This window comes from Saccopteryx bilineata, chromosome 1 (genome assembly GCF_036850765.1).
Source record: "Saccopteryx bilineata isolate mSacBil1 chromosome 1, mSacBil1_pri_phased_curated, whole genome shotgun sequence".
Lineage (NCBI taxonomy): Eukaryota > Metazoa > Chordata > Mammalia > Chiroptera > Emballonuridae > Saccopteryx > Saccopteryx bilineata.
The window spans coordinates 21,014,498-21,035,381 of NC_089490.1; the positions used below are offsets into that span (position 1 = coordinate 21,014,498).

The 20,884-nt window shown below is 46.3% G+C and overlaps 1 protein-coding gene and 1 non-coding gene across 2 annotated transcripts in view; one reads left to right on the top strand and one right to left on the bottom strand.

Annotated features, from left to right (window-relative positions):
• Positions 1-316: 316 nt before the first annotated feature.
• The window catches only part of XPO5 (exportin 5), a 47,755-nt gene continuing 27,187 nt past the window's right edge, over positions 317-20,884 (bottom strand). Inside the window, exons 15-32 of the mRNA XM_066251069.1 lie at positions 20,690-20,845; positions 19,396-19,437; positions 19,008-19,097; positions 17,631-17,830; positions 16,840-16,939; positions 15,830-16,011; positions 9,703-9,803; positions 8,016-8,112; positions 7,061-7,197; positions 5,935-6,032; positions 5,384-5,430; positions 4,848-4,945; positions 4,178-4,243; positions 3,283-3,365; positions 2,731-2,838; positions 2,466-2,603; positions 2,138-2,302; positions 317-1,972 (exon numbers count right to left, since the gene is read on the bottom strand). Coding sequence (XP_066107166.1) covers positions 1,835-1,972; positions 2,138-2,302; positions 2,466-2,603; positions 2,731-2,838; positions 3,283-3,365; positions 4,178-4,243; positions 4,848-4,945; positions 5,384-5,430; positions 5,935-6,032; positions 7,061-7,197; positions 8,016-8,112; positions 9,703-9,803; positions 15,830-16,011; positions 16,840-16,939; positions 17,631-17,830; positions 19,008-19,097; positions 19,396-19,437; positions 20,690-20,845 — 2,046 coding nt within the window. The 3' untranslated portion in view covers positions 317-1,834. The remainder of the gene's footprint in view (positions 1,973-2,137; positions 2,303-2,465; positions 2,604-2,730; positions 2,839-3,282; positions 3,366-4,177; positions 4,244-4,847; positions 4,946-5,383; positions 5,431-5,934; positions 6,033-7,060; positions 7,198-8,015; positions 8,113-9,702; positions 9,804-15,829; positions 16,012-16,839; positions 16,940-17,630; positions 17,831-19,007; positions 19,098-19,395; positions 19,438-20,689; positions 20,846-20,884) is intronic.
• Positions 18,135-18,241, top strand: LOC136321559 (U6 spliceosomal RNA). The gene has a single exon (XR_010728710.1). It is a non-coding gene; the product is annotated as a U6 spliceosomal RNA (small nuclear RNA).

Consider the following 20,884-nt stretch of genomic DNA (forward strand, 5'->3'; position numbering starts at 1 on the left):
CCATCTGGGGCATTGCTCTGTTGCAACCAGAGCCATTCTAGTGCCTGAGGCAGAGGCCATGGAGCCATCCTCAGCCCCCGGGGCCAACGTTGCTCCGATGGAGCCTTGGCTACGGGAGGAGAAGAGAGACAGGGAGGAGAGGGGGAGGGGTGAAGAAGTTGATGGGCGCTTCTGTGTGCCCTGGCCGGGAATTGAACCTGGGACTCCTGCATGCCAGGCTGACGCTCTACCACTGAGCCATCTGGCCAGGACTCATCAGTCAGTTTTTACTGTCCACTCAAGTATGTCACTGGTTTGAAAAAGACAGATGGGACTCTTACTGTATGAAATTGAGATTTTTACTGACATGCAGATGTGCTTTAGAGTTATGTTTCTACAAAAAAGTTCTATAAACAATAGAAAACTTCTAGCATGAAGTCACAAGATGTTAAAAACAGTACAACACAATAAATATAACTATGCCCTCCACAGCCCCAACGACAAGAGGAACAGGCAGCTAACAGGTTTGGAGGGAACCATGCTTTGAGACGGCCCTCACAGCCGACAAGCCCAGAGCACAGTCCCAGGGAGAGGGAGTGGGGCGAGGCTGTGCCACAGAAGCAGCCACACCGGACACCAAGTTCTGTTTCCCCAGCTTCGCCTCTTGCTGAGCCTCCCCTGCCCGGGGGCAGCACCAGCTATAAGCTGTGGATTCCATCCACACTGCTCCGCTGTCCTCACGGAAGCCCTCGTCAGTGGACTGGATTGATGACAGCCTCTTTGTGCAGAACACAGGGACACACACACTTGATGGTTTCTGTATGGATTAAGCTTGTCTATGGTCAGCAATGACCTCAAGGTTAGTGTCCTGTATCCATGTTTCCTATGCTTGTAGGGCTATTCAGTGATCTCTAGAATGGACTGGAGACTCACAATAGGAAGGCATATTTTCTTTTGGAAACGGCCCATGAGAGAAGCAACCAGGGACCTGAAAGACCACGAGATTTTTGAAGGCACCTGGACTCAGCTCATCTTAGGAGAGGCCAGTGGCTTTACTAGCTACTTATCACAGATGGAGGCTAGTTGGTTTGGATTCTCCTTAAATGCCAATGGCATCATGTGACACTAGATACGGTACTGTGGCTCTTGTGCCTGAGTGGACCCTGGGGTTAAGGAAACCACATCGACAGGTCATTCACGGAAGGGCATGTATGAGCTAGCTCTAAGGAGGATGTTAGCACTACAGATGCCGACCCAGCCCATCCCTGAAAGTACTAAACTTGACTCTGCGCGCAGAGCTCAGCAGCAGCCTGTACCATGGATCCCATCAGCTGACCAGATTTTTGCTCAAGACAGAGGGAAATGGCCGAATTCAGTCCAGCACTCGGCATCTGACCCAGATGTGCCCCTGGGGGCGGGGGTGGGGAGGGCTCCCTGCCAGCCCCGCAGCATGGGGGCTCAGTGGGACTTGCAGCGGTCCGGGCGAAACTGGCACAGTAGTTCATAGGGCTAGCTGCTAGTTCCCACTGCGCAGGCCCACGGCTGCCCAGGGCAGAGGGGCCGGGGGAAGGCTGCTCCACTCTAGCTCTTCTCTCTGGGAAAAGCCCAAACTCCAGGTGGAATGGGAGATACCTGGGAGGTCTCGACTGCGTGGTGTAAGCCCTAACTCCCCGTGTGGTACTGGAGTCTAATTACTCCTGGCCCCTGCACAGGGCCCTCGCTAGCTCCAGACTTGGATCTCTCCAGGCTGACAATGGTGGTAAGTGGGGTGGCAGTGGAGAGGGGCCTGAGATTAGCTACGAAGGAGAAGAAGAGATGACAATAAAGGCCAAGGAAGGGTGCCCGAAAGCTTGATTCAGGGTTCAAAGATGGTGGCCAGGCCGCCCTCCTCGCTGTCTAGCACCTCCGTCTCCAACACTGGCTTTGTTTTCTTGAAAAGTGAGGGAAGATTCTTAATGTGAACTTCTTTCCGGAACTGCTCTCCCAGGGGTTTCTGTGGAAAACAAGCAGGAACTAATGCTGGGCCCTGAGGAGTGGGCTGTTTTCAAGATCGTCCCACCACATGGCCAGTGACGACTGCTGGTTTCTGGTGTGCCTGAACACGAGGTCTAAGACGACCACAGGTGGCTGGGGGCACAAATGAGGGTGCGTGACCTACCCCGATGCAACCAGCAATGAGGCGTTTGAACTGGTCCTTCCGGCGCTTGTCAGCAGCTTTCTGCAGAGAAGGGTTCAAAAGCTTGCAGTCAAACTGGTCCAGAGAGTCCTTCTGTATTTCTGGGATCTGCTCCATGACAGCTCTTATCTCCAGGTACCTGGGCCGCTGAGAGGTGAGGAAAACCCACTCAGTGGAGTAGCGCTGGCCCCGCGCTCTCCCCACCCCATCACCCTGCTCCGCAGGCAGCACTACAGCCTGGCAGCTGCCTCCGCCCGGCCGCAAGGGAGCAGCTGTGGAGGACGAGGCCACAGCGGCCTGCCCCACTCACCAGCGCCTCGTAGATCTGGAAAGCTAGGTGCACCAGGGAAGCCATGCAGCCGTCATGCTGCCCGTGCGTCTGCAAGCCCTTCAGCACGCTGCTGAAAAGCCACGTCACGGCATCTGAGAGCAGTGTCCCCGACAGCACCTGGGGAGACAGCTGTGCTCAGGGCCAAAGCGGGAGGGACGCGGACGGCCCCAGCACCCCAACTCTTCCAAATGATTCCGTCAATCCTTATGACCCAAACCTTTCAGGAAGGGACAAATAACCATACTTGTTTGAGGAGGGGCCAGCAGAGCTGTGTGGTCGTCCTCTGGCAGGACAGCGTGTCCTTCCAGGCCAGGGAATTGAAGGCTGTAATCAGTAGCGCCGTACAAACATCCTAATGGGGAAGGACGAAGGGTTACAATGGGAAAGCAAGCACATCTCTGAGTGTTCCCATGCGTCAGGGCCTGGCGTTTTAACAGTAGGTAAGCAGGAAAATGATAAAAAGAACTGAGTCTGTCCCTCTCTGTAAATCAGGCGAAGAAGAAAAAACCAACAGAAGAGAAAAGCTACGTGCGCGAAGGAGAAGCCCAGGCCTGGCAGTCACTGAGCATGCGGGCGGCGTCAGGGAGCCTCAGCGCTGTTCGGAGAGCCTCTGCCCACCACCAGGCAGACGCCATGGCCTGGAGCTTTCCCCACTGTTTTCTGGGGCTTCAGGAACCAAGAACTTAACTCATAAAAAGGAGCATTAGCTGCAAAGTTTGCTGAAGGCATCGGAGCGAGAGTAGTGGAAGCTGGCTCCACGGCCGGGCAGGGAGAATGCCGCCCGCACTCCACCCACCTCGTGCTTCATTAGGCACTTGCCCAGGTCTGTGAGCTCCGGCATGGCCGAAGGGGTTACCTCTGTGGCCATCATCTCTTCATCTGTAAGGAGAGAGCATAATGTTGACCCCATCCTCTCAGAACAGAGGAATATTCTGTCCTGACAGATGCCCCCAGAATAAAGAACAGTTGAGTGTCCTGAGCTGACTGCCCAGTGCCGAATTGCAAGCCTCAGAAAGGGTCCAGAAGCCACTGCCCATGGCACACCTAGAGATGCACCTAGCTGTCCATTTGGGAGAGTGGGAAATGCGGTTTTCTGGAGAGTTATGTAAAAAGCTGCAAGTGGTGAGGATTTCTTGTCACTGAACAAATATTTGAGGGCCCACTGTAGTGGACACTAATTTAGGTAGTGGGAATATCACAGGAATAGGACAAAGTCCTTTCCCTAATGGGAGTTAACATTCCAGTTAGGGAGATAAATAATCAGTAAGTAAATAAATAAAACATAATGTCACAAAACAACAAAAACAAAACATAATGTCAGGTAGTGATAATTTCCCTGAAGAAAAATAGAGCAAAGGAGAACACAGCATGGTTGGGGTTGCTATTTTTGTTAAGTTGGTCATTGAAAGACCAACTGGAGGTGACATTTGAGCAGGGACCCAAATGAAGCAAGAGAACAAGCCATGTATCCAGTTGGGAGGAAAATTCACTCTGGAGGAAAACAGCGAGTGCAAAGGCCCTTTGGCGGGAACGCAGTGGAGGCCCACAGAGGACCAGTGCGGGTGAAAGCTGTACAAAGATCCCCTGCAGGAGACTGCTAGGGAAACCCTCTCTACAGGAACTGCCCACCTACGCAAGGGGTGATACTCAGGAGCTGAAGTGCAGCGCTCTGGGGAACATAAGAGACTCACCGTCTCCATCTGCAGGGGGCGCAGCACTGTGGTCAGCAGAACCTTTCTTGGAAACACAGCACACCGCTAAAGCAAGACAGCAGGGTCAGTGACACACTACCGCCAGACGGCAGCTGCCTCAGGCCACTCCCCACACTGTGTCTGGGCAGGGAAGGAGGGGCAGGGGGTGCTGTCCAGGAATGTCAGTTTCACCAACAGAAATGGAGGCATTTGACCAGACTGTGTTCTGGTCCTTCTTCAAGTTCTGGAGGGAAATTACAGAATTCTGGGACTAAGTGGCCAGGACAGGATACCTGATAAACCTTTGGTCTACTTTGTATCTGAAACAGATGAAATGACTGAAAAAGAAAATTAACTACCTTCATGTCCAAGAATTAATTTCCCCCCCTATTTTGACAAAGCCAGGAAGTTCTACCATTAATCCAAACTCCTTCTGCTATACTGAGCCATTTCCTGAGATTCTGGCCCTGGCATGAACAAATCCTGTTCAGCTCGCCATTCATAGACGTCCACAGGACGGTTTCAGGACTGCTGGTTTCTGCCTGGCTAATTCTTTCTCACCAACCTGTCAGCATTGCTGCAAATATGCCTTCCTGAGGCTGGGTGGGGGACCAGCTCTTTCTCCAGAAAAATTCCTTTCTACTACTCCTTGTTCCCATATGTCACTTACTGATTAGGTCCATGACTTCTCGGGTTAACATCCTCACCAGCTGTTCCTCTAGCATCTCTTGAGACTCTGGGTTTTCATCTGCAGTTTCATCTTCTCCACTACAGAACACCAGAAGGCCACGTTTCATGGGAGTGCAAAACAGCAAGGACAAGGAAAGCAGTGACCCTAACCAGACCCTCTGTTCCCAGTTCCTTCTCCAGGGTTCCTTCTGGTCTACATGTCACGCAAATGCTGGGAATAGACAGCAATGGTCCACTGAAGGACGTTATGATTTGTGACTACATCTAGTTGGTAGAGGGTACCAGATCCAAATCTTAATGTGTCAGATGTCTCAGCACTCCCTGTGGCAGCGGAAGGCACCGCCTGTGAAGTCTGAGTCTGATACGAGTCTGCTGCATGGTCACAGACAGGCCACTTACCATTCACCTAGGCTGAGCAGGACCAGAGCCCGCTGCTGTTCTAGCCCTGGGACAGCAAACCCTCTCCCCTTCCCGACCTTCCCACACCACAGACTTGGCTCCAGCTCATCTCCTTACCACAGCAGGCTCCTCTGGTTGATGACCTGCCATTTTTGGGAAAGCCTCTGGGAAAACAAAAAGGAATTAAGTGCCAGTATTAGGAAGAAGATTGGAACAGATAGTAACTAAGGTCTACTTCATGATCAGAATGAGCTGAGAGGATGACTGCGGGCAGCAGTGACAGAGCCTTGGAGGCCACGCCCAAACCAGCCGTGGTTTCTGCAACCTCCCACGCCCACCAGGGCTGCAGAGCAAACATGTTTTTGCTTGGAGAGGATCAACAATTTCAGAATTCCTGGGTCACTGTGAGCACATTCGTTCTCCACCCAGCTGGTCCCCTGCTTAATTGTAGAGTCAGGGAGAGAACCAGGGGAAGCATTCTTCTGATCACCTGTCCTCAGCTTTCAGGTTAGGAGCAGAGGCTGTTCCTGTGGGTGCTTTGTGGGCAATTAAGCCAGTTTAGTTCCTGGGGGGCTGCCCAACCCAAAACTTGCCGGAGCCCCTGACTTGCAAGACTCCTGAGAGGCCACGCCCCGAGCCCACCCTGTTCCCATCCTGACCACTCTTACCATGTGGAGGTAGGTGAAGAGCGGTCCAAGGATGGGAGACACCAGCGCTTCATAGTGCTCTGGGGGACAGAAGAGCACCAGAGGCTTCACAAAGACCCATGCCACAGCAGGTTAAGAACTTCTAACGCATGAGCACGCACCCCGCTCATTCTAAAGCACCCCTTATCTGTCGGGCCACAAGTTGAACCCTTGGGCAGTCAACGCAATAAAGGACTTGCAAGATGCCAAGAACACCCCATGTTAACCTTTAAGCTTTTTCCTGAAAATCCTAAGCTGCATGGACACTCCTTGCCACTGTGTTTTTAGTCTCACTGTCTTTTCTACCAGGCGGAACTTTATCGGTACTGGTTTGCCTGAAAGTATAAAGGAAAACAGGAGGGACGCCCTTGGAATAAACTCTCCTTCACCATTCTCCTCATAATTCAGGGAAGAAAAATACTTTAAAAAAAAAGAATAATCTAAACAACAATGAATGAGAGTGCAACATCAAAGAGGAAGCATCTGACAATATACAGAAGGGATGAAAGAAGGAAGGTCAAGACTTGCCCCTAAGCTCTCAAGGCCTTTGCACTGCCTTCCTGTTTTTCCTGCTATTTATTTCAATCTCCTTGCCCTTTTTTTTTTTTTTTCCCCTGAAGCTGGAAACGGAGAGAGACAGATAGACTCCTGCATGCGCCCGACCGGGATCTACCCGGCACGCCCACCAGGGGGCGATGCTCTGCCCCTCCGGGGCGTCGCTCTGTTGCGACCAGAGCCACTCTAGCGCCTGGGGCAGAGGCCAAGGAGCCATCCCCAGCACCCGGGCCATCTCTGCTCCAATGGAGCCTCGGCTGCAGGAGGGGAAGAGAGAGACAGAGAGGAAGGAGGGGGGGAGGGGTGGAGAAGCAGATGGGCGCTTCTCCTGTGTGCCCTGGCTGGGAATCGAACTCGGGACTTCTGCACGCCAGGCCGATGCTCTACCACTGAGCCAACCGGCCAGGGCCAATCTCCTTGTCCTTTTAATGGGGTTATACGCTTAGAGATATGATTCCATCTACTCCACACAGCTTAGCTCTGCCCGCTCTGGTGCCTGAAACTGTTCCTTTGTTCAGTCCTCTGGGTCACCCAGGGACTTCTGAAAGGATATGAAGCATGGGTCTGAGTCGGTAGTCAGGAATATTGTTCAAATTCACGAAGGCTGAGCTGAGGAGCTGGGTAGCCAGGTGCTCCACGGTGTAAAAGTCCTGCTGCATGGACGGGCCTGCCTTCCCCAGGATATGGAAGCTGTAGGGAGAAGCATGGCAATGACAAAGGCAACATCCCTTCCTGCCAGCCTGACTGCCGGGGAGCTGTGCCCAGAGACCTCTCGTCCGCAGTGGGCTTTCAGCTAGGAGAGCAACTGTATTCACTCCTGAAGAGAACTGCCGCTTAAGCAGTACACTGCGAAGATGTGACTTCATCTTTTATCAATAATGAAAATAACACTCTTTCACTCCCACTCTTAAGGAAACTTCTAGATAGCAAATTCAGCATCTTTTGAAAGTCACTTGTTGTTATCTCTTGGTACCCCATCAACAGTACAGCAGTAGCCTTCATTACTTGATAGGTACTACGGACTCACAATGGAGAATCCCATCAGCTTGGCTGATGACAGCTCTGGGTTAGTGAGCCAAGGCGCTGGGTGTACCGCTGCGGTGTACAGGAGGGCCACTTACTCCCCATCCCACCACCAGGACCAGAAAGCAAAATCTGGCCAGCCACTTCCCAGAGTCCCATAGAAAAGTAGGCTTTGGGGAGTGAGGGGTCTGAGAAGATGCATCCCCACCATTTATCTTCTGCTTTGGTCTCACCGTTTTATACTCCGGAAACAGACAAGGTGGCATAAAATATAAAGTCATGGCTATGACTGAGACACATATGATAATTATAAAAAAGCATATGCAAGGAAACTGTTCACTTTGACATTAGAATCATTAGTTCTCTGTCAAATTCTTGCCTCATCTTACCTGACTTTAATTCTAGATCAAAAGTCCAACCCATGGCCATTCCTACACAACACATGTCTAGGAAGAGAGGGTGGAGAGGCTGCATTGGTTCATTACCAGTTTTCGTAGAGGGTGGAGAAGAAACGCTGCATTCTCTCCAAGACTGTCTTGTAAACAGGAGAATCATTCAGTTCCAAGAGAGGCTGAGGTAATCCTACAGAGAAAGACAGGTCAGGTACATCCTGCTCTGCTGCCAAGAGTCTCAACTTACCAACACCCTACTGCAGGCAGGGGCAGTGGGGGTGGAGGAATGAGGAGTATTATACATGCCAAGCAGCTGGCCAAGAGCTATACTGTCATGGTAGCAAAAGGGGAAAGTACCCAGGACTTCAGACTAGACCTGGAGACTCCAATGTTTGCTTGGGTTTCTCCAGATGGGACTTGTACCAAAGCACAGAATGACAACTCAAAATGATTTCTCCATAAAGAAGTGGGGCCTCCCTTTCTAAATTGGGGGACCTCTTTTTCAAGCAAAAATTTATGCAAAGCCCAAGATGTATAACAGATCAAAATGAAACCCACTTACCTCAGTATAATTGCCTTAAAAGATCTATAGTTCTAATCAGAGGTAATTTTATATAAATATTTTAAGTCTTGCTCATGGTTGGAAGCTGTCAGAAGGAACCGCTTGTCTATTCTAGTATGTTTTGGTTGGCCAAAATTTCTATAGCAGGAGTTCCTGGTTTAATGTAGCAGAATGCATGGGGTGGGGAGGGGGTGAAGCAACACCTACTTTTTATAATGGCAAACATTTCTTGGAAGTGTCCTTTTTACTGGTTTCGGCAACATGGACCTTAAGTGTATGGTGCCAAAGGAAACAGCCCAGGACCATGTAGGCCACGACAGGCATAAGCTCTGGACAGGCAAACTAATACCATTTCTTTCATGACCGTGGGGAGCTACAGCTGGGAACGAAGAGCTACTGTGCGGGCAGTGATGAGGCGTCAGAACCAGCACAAAGCTTCACGAGGCTCAGGCGCGCACAAGGCTTTGACAACTCTGATGTCTCTAGCTCTGTGTTCTAACTGGCATGCCTTGCTCTCTTCTGTCCCAGCCACACGAGCCACCCCTCTCTACTCCCTGGACAAACCAGGCTCTTCCCTGCATGCCTTGGCACCTGCACCTGCCAGTCTGCTTGCCCAGAAGGCCCCCAATCTGGTTAGCTCCTACTCATCCTTCAAGTCTCCACTGGGGGGGGCAACCTTCTGACTCCTCCCCAAGACAGTCTCCCAGTCACATTTCTCCACAGTACATGCCACAGTCATGACTGCATAGTTATTTGCTAATGGGAAAAATGAGTTAAAGCAACACTCTAATCCAGGAACCATGGCTTAGAATGTATTCCTTTGAAATTTTTGATAGTATTACTGATAAAAGTTATTTACCCTTAACTGTTTTAATACATTCCCCCCACACACATAAAAGGCAGGAAGTTATGCTAATATCTTTCAAGTCAAAAACACCACAGTTTATGTATAGCCCTAAGAGCTCTAAGACACACCACTACCTGCAGGGGTTAACGTGGGGGAGGGGGCCTATGAAGGCCTTCTCTGCACACTAGGATAAGGAAGTCAATGCATTTGTTCCTAGAGAGCCTGTAGGAACTCCGTACATGCATTTCTGAACAAACAGCTGGTTAAGGCAGTGCCAGGTGACAAGGAGACACAAGGCACACTGAGGCTGCTTGAGGAGCCTATTAGAGAAAAGGTGAACTTCAAGAAAAAAAAAAGGCTAGATTTCTTACCTAAAATAGAAGATTTTTCCACTTCAAGCATATCCAGAGCCTTTGTGAAAGGCTCTACCATTTTGGCTAGCATTTCTGGTGCATATAAAGTATTGTGAGTTCTAAAAGAAAAAAAGGATGCTATGTGAACTTCTCCTAGTCTGCTGCAGAAGGCAAGAGTGGGTTTCACCTTGTAATTCAGTGCTACTAAACTTCCACACAGACAAACCTCCCTGTCAACACTACTCCTGGCCTGGGGAAAAAGACGGTATAGACATTTAAATGTTTCCCTGGAAAAGAGAATGGACTCGAAACTATCATCTATCGCATACGACCTAAAGGCAATCAAGACAAGAACCAAATCCTGCGATAGCTGGACAATATCACAGTCTGAAGCTAGAAAGCAAAATTCTCTTAGACTTGAGAGCATGCCTTGGCACTGTTTCCTGACTGCCACTGATACAGGATGAAATGTCAGAGGCAGCTGTGGGCTCACAGGCAGGACACAAGCAAGTGGTATCATGCTCCCATTGTTCAGATGTTCTGTCTCCACTCCAAGAACATGGATCCTACAATGCTCTGACAGCTGTTTTTAGTCTCCTGTTCCCCACCAAAGTGACTTACCTGCTCAGTTACTGGCTTTGTATGACTAAGGAGGATGACAGTGGCCCTGATCTACTGCCATGTGCGGTAGTCCCCCTGCCCACAGCAATGGCACCAGTGAACAATTTAGAGCCAGAGAGCATAACTACCAACTTTTCTTTTAAAAGTTAATTTTAAAACATCTCAAACATACAGAATATTGAAAAATATAAGACACCAACAAGGTTGCATATTTAAGATGCACACTGACCAGATCCTTTTGGTCTATGCTTACTAAAAAACAAAACAAATAAACCCTCAACATTGGTTTAAAAATCTCACGTACACATATCAGTGGAGTACACAATGTTGAATAGCAGTGGTGAAAGTGGGCATCCTTGTCTTGTTCCTGATAGTAGGGGGAGGGCTTTCCATCTTTGACCATTGAGTATGATATTGGCTGTAGACTTTTTCATAAAACTCACTCTTCAGGTTGAGGAAGTGCCCTTCTAGTCCTAGTTAGCAGAGTGTTTATATCATGAGAGGATGTTGGATTTTATTAAATGCCCTTTCTGTGTCAATTAGGATGATCAGATGGTTTTTTCCCCCTTTGTTCCATTAACATGGTACATTACACTTATTCATTTTTATATGTTGAACCGCTCTTACATGCCTGGGATAAATCCCACTTGGTCAGGCTGTTGGTTTCAGTCTGCTTGTACAGAACTCTGCCGGAGTCTTTACCTCCTGCTGTGTGGAGCCCAAGGACAAGTAATAGGTGCTAGTTATTTTTCACAACCACAATGTACCATCTTTTTAATTTCTGAACTAAGTTTTATTGGGGAGATATATCTGATACTATGAAGTGATCTCGGATAAAATCAGTTCCCTGAAGAAATTCAGTCTTAAGTTTGACAGAGAGCAAATGAGCTATTTCTTATTCTTTAATTAAGTGTGATTGTGAACCCAAGGGATCATTTAGAAAAAGAAGGGTTAATTCATCATATGTCAAATGTCCCTACAAGAATCTTGTATTCCTTATAGTCTCCTCTCCTGGTACTCAGGGAGGTGGTACCATGGTGGCTGCACCTCGAACTCACAAGAGAGGAGGACTCGGATATCTCCGACTTCAGGTCAGCTGTTTGTCAGCGAGGACATCTATAATGCCTCGCCTAATCTTCAGGCTGATGTATCCCCTTTCCTGACCCACTTGCATGTTAGAGCTCTATGCTTCCACATTAAGAGGGACTAGCCACTGCTTGGCAAGGAAAAATATAATTAGGCAATAAAAGTTTTCAGTTTTGGACAATCCATACTTATATGAAATATAGGGGTGGGCAAAAGCAGGTTTATAGTTGTAATGCAAATAAATAACACAATAATTAATAAATAATAATACAAGAATAAACTGTGTTTCATGTACTCAGAAACTGGAAACCTACTTTGCCAGCCCCTGTATTCTTGGTATGACTAGCTGAAAGCATAATCCCTATGCTAAATAAGACTTCACACACACAGCAGAACATATAGAAGATATATAGAAACAGTGCAACAAACTTCAGGTTAGCAGAAAAGCTGTTATTATAAACAATGTACTTTTTGAGAACTGGAGAGTTCTCCCCACATTTGTCCTCTATCCAATCCACTAGAAACAATATTGTCTATAATGTAATCCGCATAAGCCACTGAAAATTTTCTAGCCAGCCAAACTTAAAAAAGTGAAAAGGAACAGGTTAAATTAATCATGTCATTTAAACATATGATTGCACCAAAAAAAATCATTTCAACATGTTATCAATATTAAAAATTATTAATGAGATATTTTACATTCTTTTGTGTAACAAGTTTTCATAATCTGATGTGTAGTTTATACATATATCTTATCTCAATTCAGGCTAGCCACATTTCAAATGTTCTATAGCCAACTACAATAGTGGCTACTACATAGCTTTAACACCTTTGCTTATCAGACTATTTGACAGAGTTAAAACTCACAGTTCCAATACACAACTGGTGGAAATGTAAATAAATTAGCACACCACTTCAGAAAACTATTTGGTTCTATCAATGAAAACGTGCATACCTTATAAACCAGGAATTCTAGTCTTTTACATAGGATTCTGCTTCTACTCAACAGAAGTTATATATACACCAAAATGCATTTACAAGAATGTTAGCAGCACTGTTTGTAATAACAAAACACTAGAAACTACCCAAAAATCCATCAGGCTAAATGAAAAAGTAACAGCATATTCACACGATGGAATACCACACAAGCAATGAGAAGGAACAAACCACAACAATGTGCCATACATGGCTGACTCACAAACACCACACAGAGAAGAAAAGCCTGAGGTGAAGGAGTGCGTGCTTCTGACCCCACTCATTAAAGCAAAACATTAAAAGTCGGAACGATGGTTACCCGTGAGGGGCAAATAATGATTTGAAGAGTTGTTGGATAAGGCTATTTCTTGATCTGGGGACTGATTATATGGATGTATCCACTTTGTGAAAACCCACCTACATGCACTCTTAATCGTATCCTTTAATTACATATAGTTGTGTCCTTACATTATACCTCAAAATAAAACTGCGAAAACAAGACTAATAGTTCCAGCTGAACACTACTGAACGCTACTCAAGGAATAACTGCTCCAACGATAGTCAGCATTTTCAAAATACCTTTTGACGGACTTTGGGATTTCCCAAAAGCACCGAACTCCTAGAAAGACATCAAGACGATAATCACACTGTTCTTGTGGCCTCTTCGCCCAACCAGGAATAAACCGTTTCCAGGTCTGGGTTCTCACCACAGTCCTAAAACGGTTGGCTTGTTGACTCTGTTGCTATCTACTTTTTAAAAAAATAATTGATTTTAGGAAGAGACAAAGAGAGGGGGGGAGAGAGGGAGAGAGAGAGAAGAAAAGGGAGGGAAAGAGAGAGAGGGAGAGGGAGAGAAGGAGAGGGAGAGGGAGGAGAGAGGGAGAGGGAAAGGGAAAGGGAGAGGGAGAGAAGAAGAGGGGAGAGGGAGAGGGAGAGGGAGAAGGGGAGAAGGGGAGAAGGAGAGGGAGGGGAGAGGGAGAAAGAGAGGGAGAGAAGGAGGAGGAGAGGGAGGAGGGAGGGAGAGGGAGAGGGAAAGGGAGAGGGAGAGAAGAAGAGGGGAGAGGGAGAGGGAGAGAAGAAGAGGGAGAGAAGGAGAGGGAGAGGGAGGAGAGAGGGAGAGGGAGGAGAGAGGGAGAGGGAGAGGGAAAGGGAGAGGGAGAGAAGAAGAGGGGAGGGAGAGGGAGAGGAAGAGATGAAGAGGGAGAGAAGGAGAGGGAGAGGGAGGAGAGAGGGAGAGGGAGAGGGAAAGGGAGAGGGAGAGAAGAAGAGGGGAGAGGGAGAGGGAGAGGGAGAGGGAGAGGGAGAGGGAGAGGGAGAGGGAGAAGGAGAAGGAGAGGGAGAGGGAGAGGGAGGAGAGAGGGAGAGGGAGAGGGAGAGGGAGAGGGAGAAGGAGAGGGAGAGGGAGGAGAGAGGGAGAGGGAGAGGGAGAGGGAGAGAAGGAGGGGGGTGAGGGAGAGGGAGGGGAGAGGGAGGGAAGAGGGAGAAGGAGAGAAGGAGAGGGAGAGGGAGAAGGAGGGAGAGAGGGAGGGAGAAAGAAGGAGGGAGAGAGAAAGGCATTCATTTATACTTCCACATAGTTATACCTTAGTTGTGCATTCATTAGTCACTTCCTGTATAACTGACGGGACCAAACCTGCAATCTTGGCATATTGGGATGATGTTCTAACCCAGTGGTCGGCAAACTCATTAGTCCACAGAGCCAAATATCAACAGTATAATGACTGAAATTTCTTTTGAGAGCCAAATTTCTTAAACTATATAGGTAGGTACATTGTTATTAACTTAATTAGGGTACTCTTAAGCTGGCCTTTGCTAAACATTCAAAGGGCCAAAGAGCTGCATGTGGCTCGTGAGCCACCGGTTTGCCGACCAAGACTCTAACCGACTGAGCTACCTTGCCAGGGTGCCATCTGACTTCCTCACTTTCACATTTCTCTAAGCTAAAGAAGAACCTTTGGTTTTTTAAACATCAATGTGTAAAGAAATCTTTCCTTGCCCTCTCAACATGCAAGCCATACTTCTTTACTGAAACCCTTCCTCCTTTGAAGTCAGAGCCACACAGTCAGTACCGAATTTCCACAGACACACCCACAATGACAACTCTTTCAGATACTCCAGTCCTCCGAATTGGTCAACAAGCTCTTTAAACCTGATTCTTAAGCTTATGGTCCAAGGTGTCTGTGACTGTCCACAGTGTCCCTGAGACATGAGTAATTTGTTTTGCTCAGTTGAGACTCTGCTCTTACACCCTGTATAAGAAGCCAGAACGCTCTGTGTCAGAGCTCTAACCTGTAACTCAGAAGTACTGAAAATGATAAGCAATTAAATTTTGTTTTGGCCAGGAAAAACTGAATTCCATCCAAAGCCTATCTCTCTGTAGAGAGCACCTCTGAATCAAATATACATCAAGTAACTAACAAGCCTAAACTTGGCCTAGTTCCATTCAAATGCATTAGCTCATGTGATTTATAACAGTGATTCTAAACCTTTCATGTGTAAAAGGACCGCCTTGGGATCTTATTATATTACAGATTTTAATATTTCCTTTTTTTAAAAAAAGAAAAACAAGTGAGAGGCAGGGAGGCAGAGAGACAGACTCCTGCATGCTCACTGACCAGGATCTACCTGGCAACCCGTCTGGGACTGATGTTCTGCCCATCTTGGCCTGCTTCTCTGTTGCTCATCAACCAAGCTATTTTTAGCACCTGAGGTGAGGTCATGGAGCCATCTTCAGTGCCTGGGACCAACTTGCTCATACGAGCCATGGCTGTGGGAAAAGGGGGAAGGGAGTGGAGAAGCAGACTGTCACTTCTCCTATATGCCATGACCAGGAATCAAACCCAGGACTTCTACATGCCGGGCTGACACTCTTGCGCTGAGACAACTAGCCAGGACCTGATTTAGTATTTCTAGGGTGGGACCCCAATTCTTCATTTCACACAAGCTGACGTTGGTAGTCTGAGGACTCAGCTTTAAGAAGTAAATACTTAGAAAAGGGATGTATGACATGTAGCATGCCTTCCTTTGGCATTATCAGCCACTGGATGTTTGGTCCATTTGATATCAAGAGCCATTATTGATAAATTCACAGCAGCTCATTTGAATACCACCCAGAGAAAGCACCACTACAGAAAGCAACGTTCTGCTCCCGATGAACAATTCCTTTAGTGGCAAAAATTTAGACCAAATAAAACCTAGCAAGTAAAAAGTAGGGATGAGGTATAAAAAAGAATATAGAGGATGTTAAAAATAAAAAAGCTACTTTTGTTCACCTGGAATGCAAGACTTGTGCAAGTGAGAACTAAGGTTATGATATTTTTAAAGAGACTCTCCCCCCCAATCCCAAAAGAAGTAAATCCTAATGCCTCATTTACCACTATCATGATCCCAAGAAATACAGAGAGATTCAACTTTAAAGATTTTTAAGATTAAAAAAAAAAGAAAAATCATTATTCTGACTCACCTTATAAGGGCAAGCAAATTGTCAAGAAGCTTCAGAATCTGTTCTGTGCAGGGGTTGCGAAAGATTGGATTTCCAGTGGGCGTATAACCCACCACAAACCCCCCAGCTTTGGCCTCTTCGAGGTCGGTGGGCCAGCAAGTGCGTTTCACAACACCCAGGATGCTATATACACAAAAGCTCATCTAGAGAAAAACAAAAAATGAAAGGTAAATACATATAAAAGGGGAAGACAAAAGTGCTAATAGATATATGTAAGGTTATGGCAAAAGTGATAGAGACCAGAGAGAAGAAAAAACCCTGCCCCATGCCTGTCCCTTCCTTTAAGGTCAAGCCCGTTCTCTGCCGTTTTCAAGTCCAGTGGTAGAATCTAGAGGCCTCCCTTTCATAAGGATGTCCTTTCGGAGGCTTCAGAGACCCTCTTGCGGGACCCCAATTAAAAGGTGGCTTGGACATGCCTCAAAGCAAAGTGTTTAGACCGACAACATTTCACCTTGTTTTTGAGTCAGCCCTACAGTTTAAACCCAGACAGCTTTTTCCCTAACCCTCACTAATGGTATTCTCAACCAACCTATTCCTTTCCAGGTTAATTAGTATGATTTTTTTTTTTTTTTTTGGCCATAATGAAGCCAAGAGCAATGCTTATTTGAATAGTGAAAAACTGAAAAATCTCAGGTTTGCAAGGCAGGCCATCATTGAGGACTCTACGTGCCAGCAGGTAAGGCTTACCCTGCTGAACCAACTTCTGACCTACTTCCTCAGTACACCCTCAGTCTTCAGAGCTATTTAGAAATACTTAAAGCCAAAATAATGACTTCCATAGAAAAGACCATTTGCTCTGCTGTGGGAACTAACTCAAGAATCCAAGACTAAATAAAAAAAGAATAGAGAAACTTAAGAAAGGGGAGAGAGAGTTCCAGATTTCTGACCCATATAGAAAAAACAAATGACAACACCCCCTACTCCCGCCCGTGGCCAGTTCAAGTTCCCATTCCCAGAAGAGGCTTACTCACTCGTGCACGGTTTAAGCCACAGGAATCCTCCAGGCCAGGGTCACAGTTCTTCCGGTCTGCACCCACATAGGCAATAAATGCATCAACATCTGACAGCACTCTGAAGGTGGTGGGGGAAAGACAAGCCATACCATGATTTTAAGCAAGGATAGTGTCTTCCACAAGAGCAAATAAGCTATAATTATTTCCCAAAGAACAGCTGTTATAGTAAAGTGTTTTGTTTGTTTGTTTTTCTTTGACAGAGACAGAGAGTCAGAGAGGGACAGATAAGGACAGGAAAGGAGAGAGATGAGAAGCATCAACTCATAGTTGCGGCATCTTAGTAGTTCATTGATTGCTTTTTCGTACATGCCTTGACCAGGGGCTCCAGCTGAGCCAGTGACCTTGGGCTTCAAGCCAGAGACCTTTAGGGGCTCAAGCCAGCTACCTCATAGTTTTGAACCTGGGTCCTTAGCGTCCCAGGGCGAAGCTGCATTTACTGCGCCACCACCTGGCCAGGCATGCAGTTACACCTCGATATTCTCACACTCCCACCCCAGGCATAGTGCGCGTACACATACTCTGTCAGTTACAGCTGATATTCTGTATTATTTTATATTAGTTTCAGGTGTACAGCGCAGTGTTCAGACATTTCTATAAATCATGAAGTGATCCCCCTGATAAGTCTGGTGCCCACCCGGCACAGTATTGACTATATCTATGTTATACTTTACATTCCGACCAGGCACAGCTCTTGAAACAGAATAGGTGCTTGAATGCAGGGCCAGTCAGTGGCCAAGGGACTCCTCTACCTGTGCATGTCTTCAGAAAGCCAGAGGCTGGCCACTGGTGCCATGAGCTCCTCTAGGAACACCTTCTGACGCTCGTAGTTCTTGAATTGGTTGCTAATGAGAACCAGGGCTTCCATGAGGGCACACTTCTCCATCTGTGTCAGGAGCAGCTCATTGGAGAGGAGTTGCTTCACATGGTTATAAAGCATGTCAAAATTGGGCTGCAGATCACAGAGAAAAAAAACAAGAGGTAGTGAAAGTTTGATTTTCAGGGAGAGGTGAGTCACTCAAGGAAGGTGGAAAGAGGACCAAGGCAATCCCAAGAAGGTCAGCCTACAGGCCTGTTCTTAGTAACTGAGCGTTAATGTTCTTTTACTGAGACAAGCAAGGCAATTTTTGCAGAAGGTGGACGCTTAAGGCAAGGGTCAGGAACCTATGGCTTGCGAGGCAGATGTGGCTCTTTTGATGGCTGCATCTGGCTCGCAGACAAATCTTTAATAAAAAAAATGTTAAAATATAAAACAAGTGCTCGCTTCGGCAGCACATATACTAAAATTGGAACGATACAGAGAAGATTAGCATGGCCCCTGCGCAAGGATGACACGCAAATTCGTGAAGCGTTCCATATTTTTAAAAAAGAAAAAAAAAAAAAAAAGAAAAAAAAAGAAAACATTCTCATGTATTACAATCCAATCATTTCCTACTGCTCATGTTCATGGTTGCGGGTGGCTGGAACCAATCACAGCTGTCCTCTGGGACAACACCATATTTTTATTGGATAATGCGTAACCTACATGGGTTGTTGTATGGCTCTCACGGAATTACATTTTAAAATATGTGGCGTTCATGGCTCTCTCAGCCAAAAAGGTTCCTGTCCCTTGCCTTAAGGATTTGGGTGACTGCAGTTTCCCACACTACAACTGTGGAAACATTAGTCTTTTATCGACATCAACTTTTACAGTATCAGTTTGTCTTACACACACATTGCTGTGTGTTCAGAGAAGAAATGTCTGGTTAATTTGTCATCTGTAGTAGTGCTAAATTTCTTCTAAAAAAATCCTCCAGAAAAAGATTGGAGTTTCCATCTGGCTTTTCTCAAGATTAGGCACATCCTTATGCAATGGTAGTTAAGAACATCACATAGTACAGTAAAAAGGTATACACTGATGGGAAAGATTTGGTCTCATCCAGACGGAAGAGAACTATTTAGAAAGAATATTTTTCATTTTATACTCCACTAAACAAGGAAGAAGATACCAATTCAAGAATGCTTATCCTAAGCAAAGATATAGTTCCTAGTTTTCCCTTTATGTGAGGTATAAATACAACTGAATTTACAAAGAAATAACCAATCTCAACAGGTCTCAGTGGCTCCGTGGCCAAAGCCCAGCGGCTTACCAGCGCGAGCTGGGGGTAGTCTCGACACATCTTGATAATGGAGGAGCAAGCGTGTCTTCTTACGTTCCTCACTGCCCGGGTCCTTGGGGCCTGGGGAGAAATATTCCACAAACATGGAGCCATTTTTAATATAATTTACAGATGCTGCTTATTATCACATAAGTATCTCCTTCAGAGGTAAATTCACAATCATTTTTAACATTTACAACCACTGTGAGTCCATGTTCACTGCTTACACTACAGTATATCTAGTACAAACCACCTTATCAGATGACCATCTCCGGCCTTTACTTACCCCTTCTACTTAGAAAAAAATACAAACTGTGTTAGGTGTTTATACTTTTGCTCTCAAGAAGTTAGAATTCCTTGGTTGAATTAATGGTCTTACCTTACTTTCTTCAACAGTTTCAAAAGTGACTGATGAAAACAGCTAAAGGGAGGAGAAAAAGGCCACTCATCAGTACCAACACCATAAAGTTGTTTTAAATAGTTATAAAGTTTCCAAAAAAAAAAATCCCCAAAGTGTTACAATACAGTAACAAAAGGGCTTTCAACTGACATTACCAAGTTTCAGATGTTTATTTCCGCAGATAAGTGTGAGACGTGAGATTCACAATTTTACCATCAAACATTTTACAAAGATCAAGGCCACAGGTTCCCAGAATAATCCATGCCAAAATGCAAACACTCAGCTATCACAGGGCCTCTTCCCTCTCCACTCTGTACGAGAAGCTGAGTGATCTACCACCCACAACTCCACTGCGTAGCTCCCCATTCATTCTCTGATCTCACGGAACCTGACTGCGGCCCTAGTCACCACGATGGAGTGACACCCTAACACAGGTCTCACTGAGAACCCTAAAGGCCATGCTCCAGCTCTTAGAGAATTTCTGTTGTAACAAACGAGTCCAACTTTTCCAAATTCACTGGACTTTGTGACATATATTTTTCACTTCTCTGCCTACCTTTTTTGCTTCTTTGGGTCTTCTCATTCTTTTCCCTCAATGATGGGATCTCCAGGGTTCCCTGCTTGAGTCAGATGTCTAACTCTACCTACTTTCGTGCTAGGGCTTCTCCTCTACTCTTGGCACTTCTATGATGCCACTGCCTTAACTTACTTTCTAATTTTCTCCAGTGCAGACCTTTGACCTCAAATAGCCAATTTATTATGAAGTGTCTCCACCTAGTTAGTGTACATGTACTTTAAACAGTATTCCGAAACAACTCCCTTTCCTCCCTTCGCCTCATCTCCATCCTGATCCAGTACTCTCCAGCAGGTGGCGCTCCGTTACTCACCTAGTCCCCTAAACTGGAAACCCCGACACTGTTCCTACTGACCTTTCCCCTTACAATTGCCCTCTCGATCTGACAGCACCCTCTGCTATCTTTCCTTCAGGTATTCTTTTCCGTTTCTCAGTACACATGTCTATTAATTGCAATGCCACATCGGTACGTCTGTTTATGTGACTTTCTTCCCAAACCAAGTGTTCCTAATGGATAGTAAGTAAGGCTTTTCCACTGGCATGGTGCCTCCTGATGCACAATAAGTACTGAGTAAATATTTGATAAATGAATGAATGACTGTCTGTTGATTAGCTTGTCTCACAAGACACTTTCGAAAACAATTACATATGTTAGCTTAGAAATGCCGAAATAAAATTTTCAAAGCAGGTGGAATTTACCTTAGAGAAGACCTGGGGCAGAAACTCTGGTCGGTAGGTGACAAATGGAAAAAGAGCTGAGACATCAGTGAGGACACAAGACAGAATGAGAGGGTCCTTGATGTCAAAGTTCAGGACCATCTGCAATAGTTCTACTCCATCATTAACAGGGATTCCCTGTAACAAACATATGAAAAGGAAGTTGATATGGCTGTT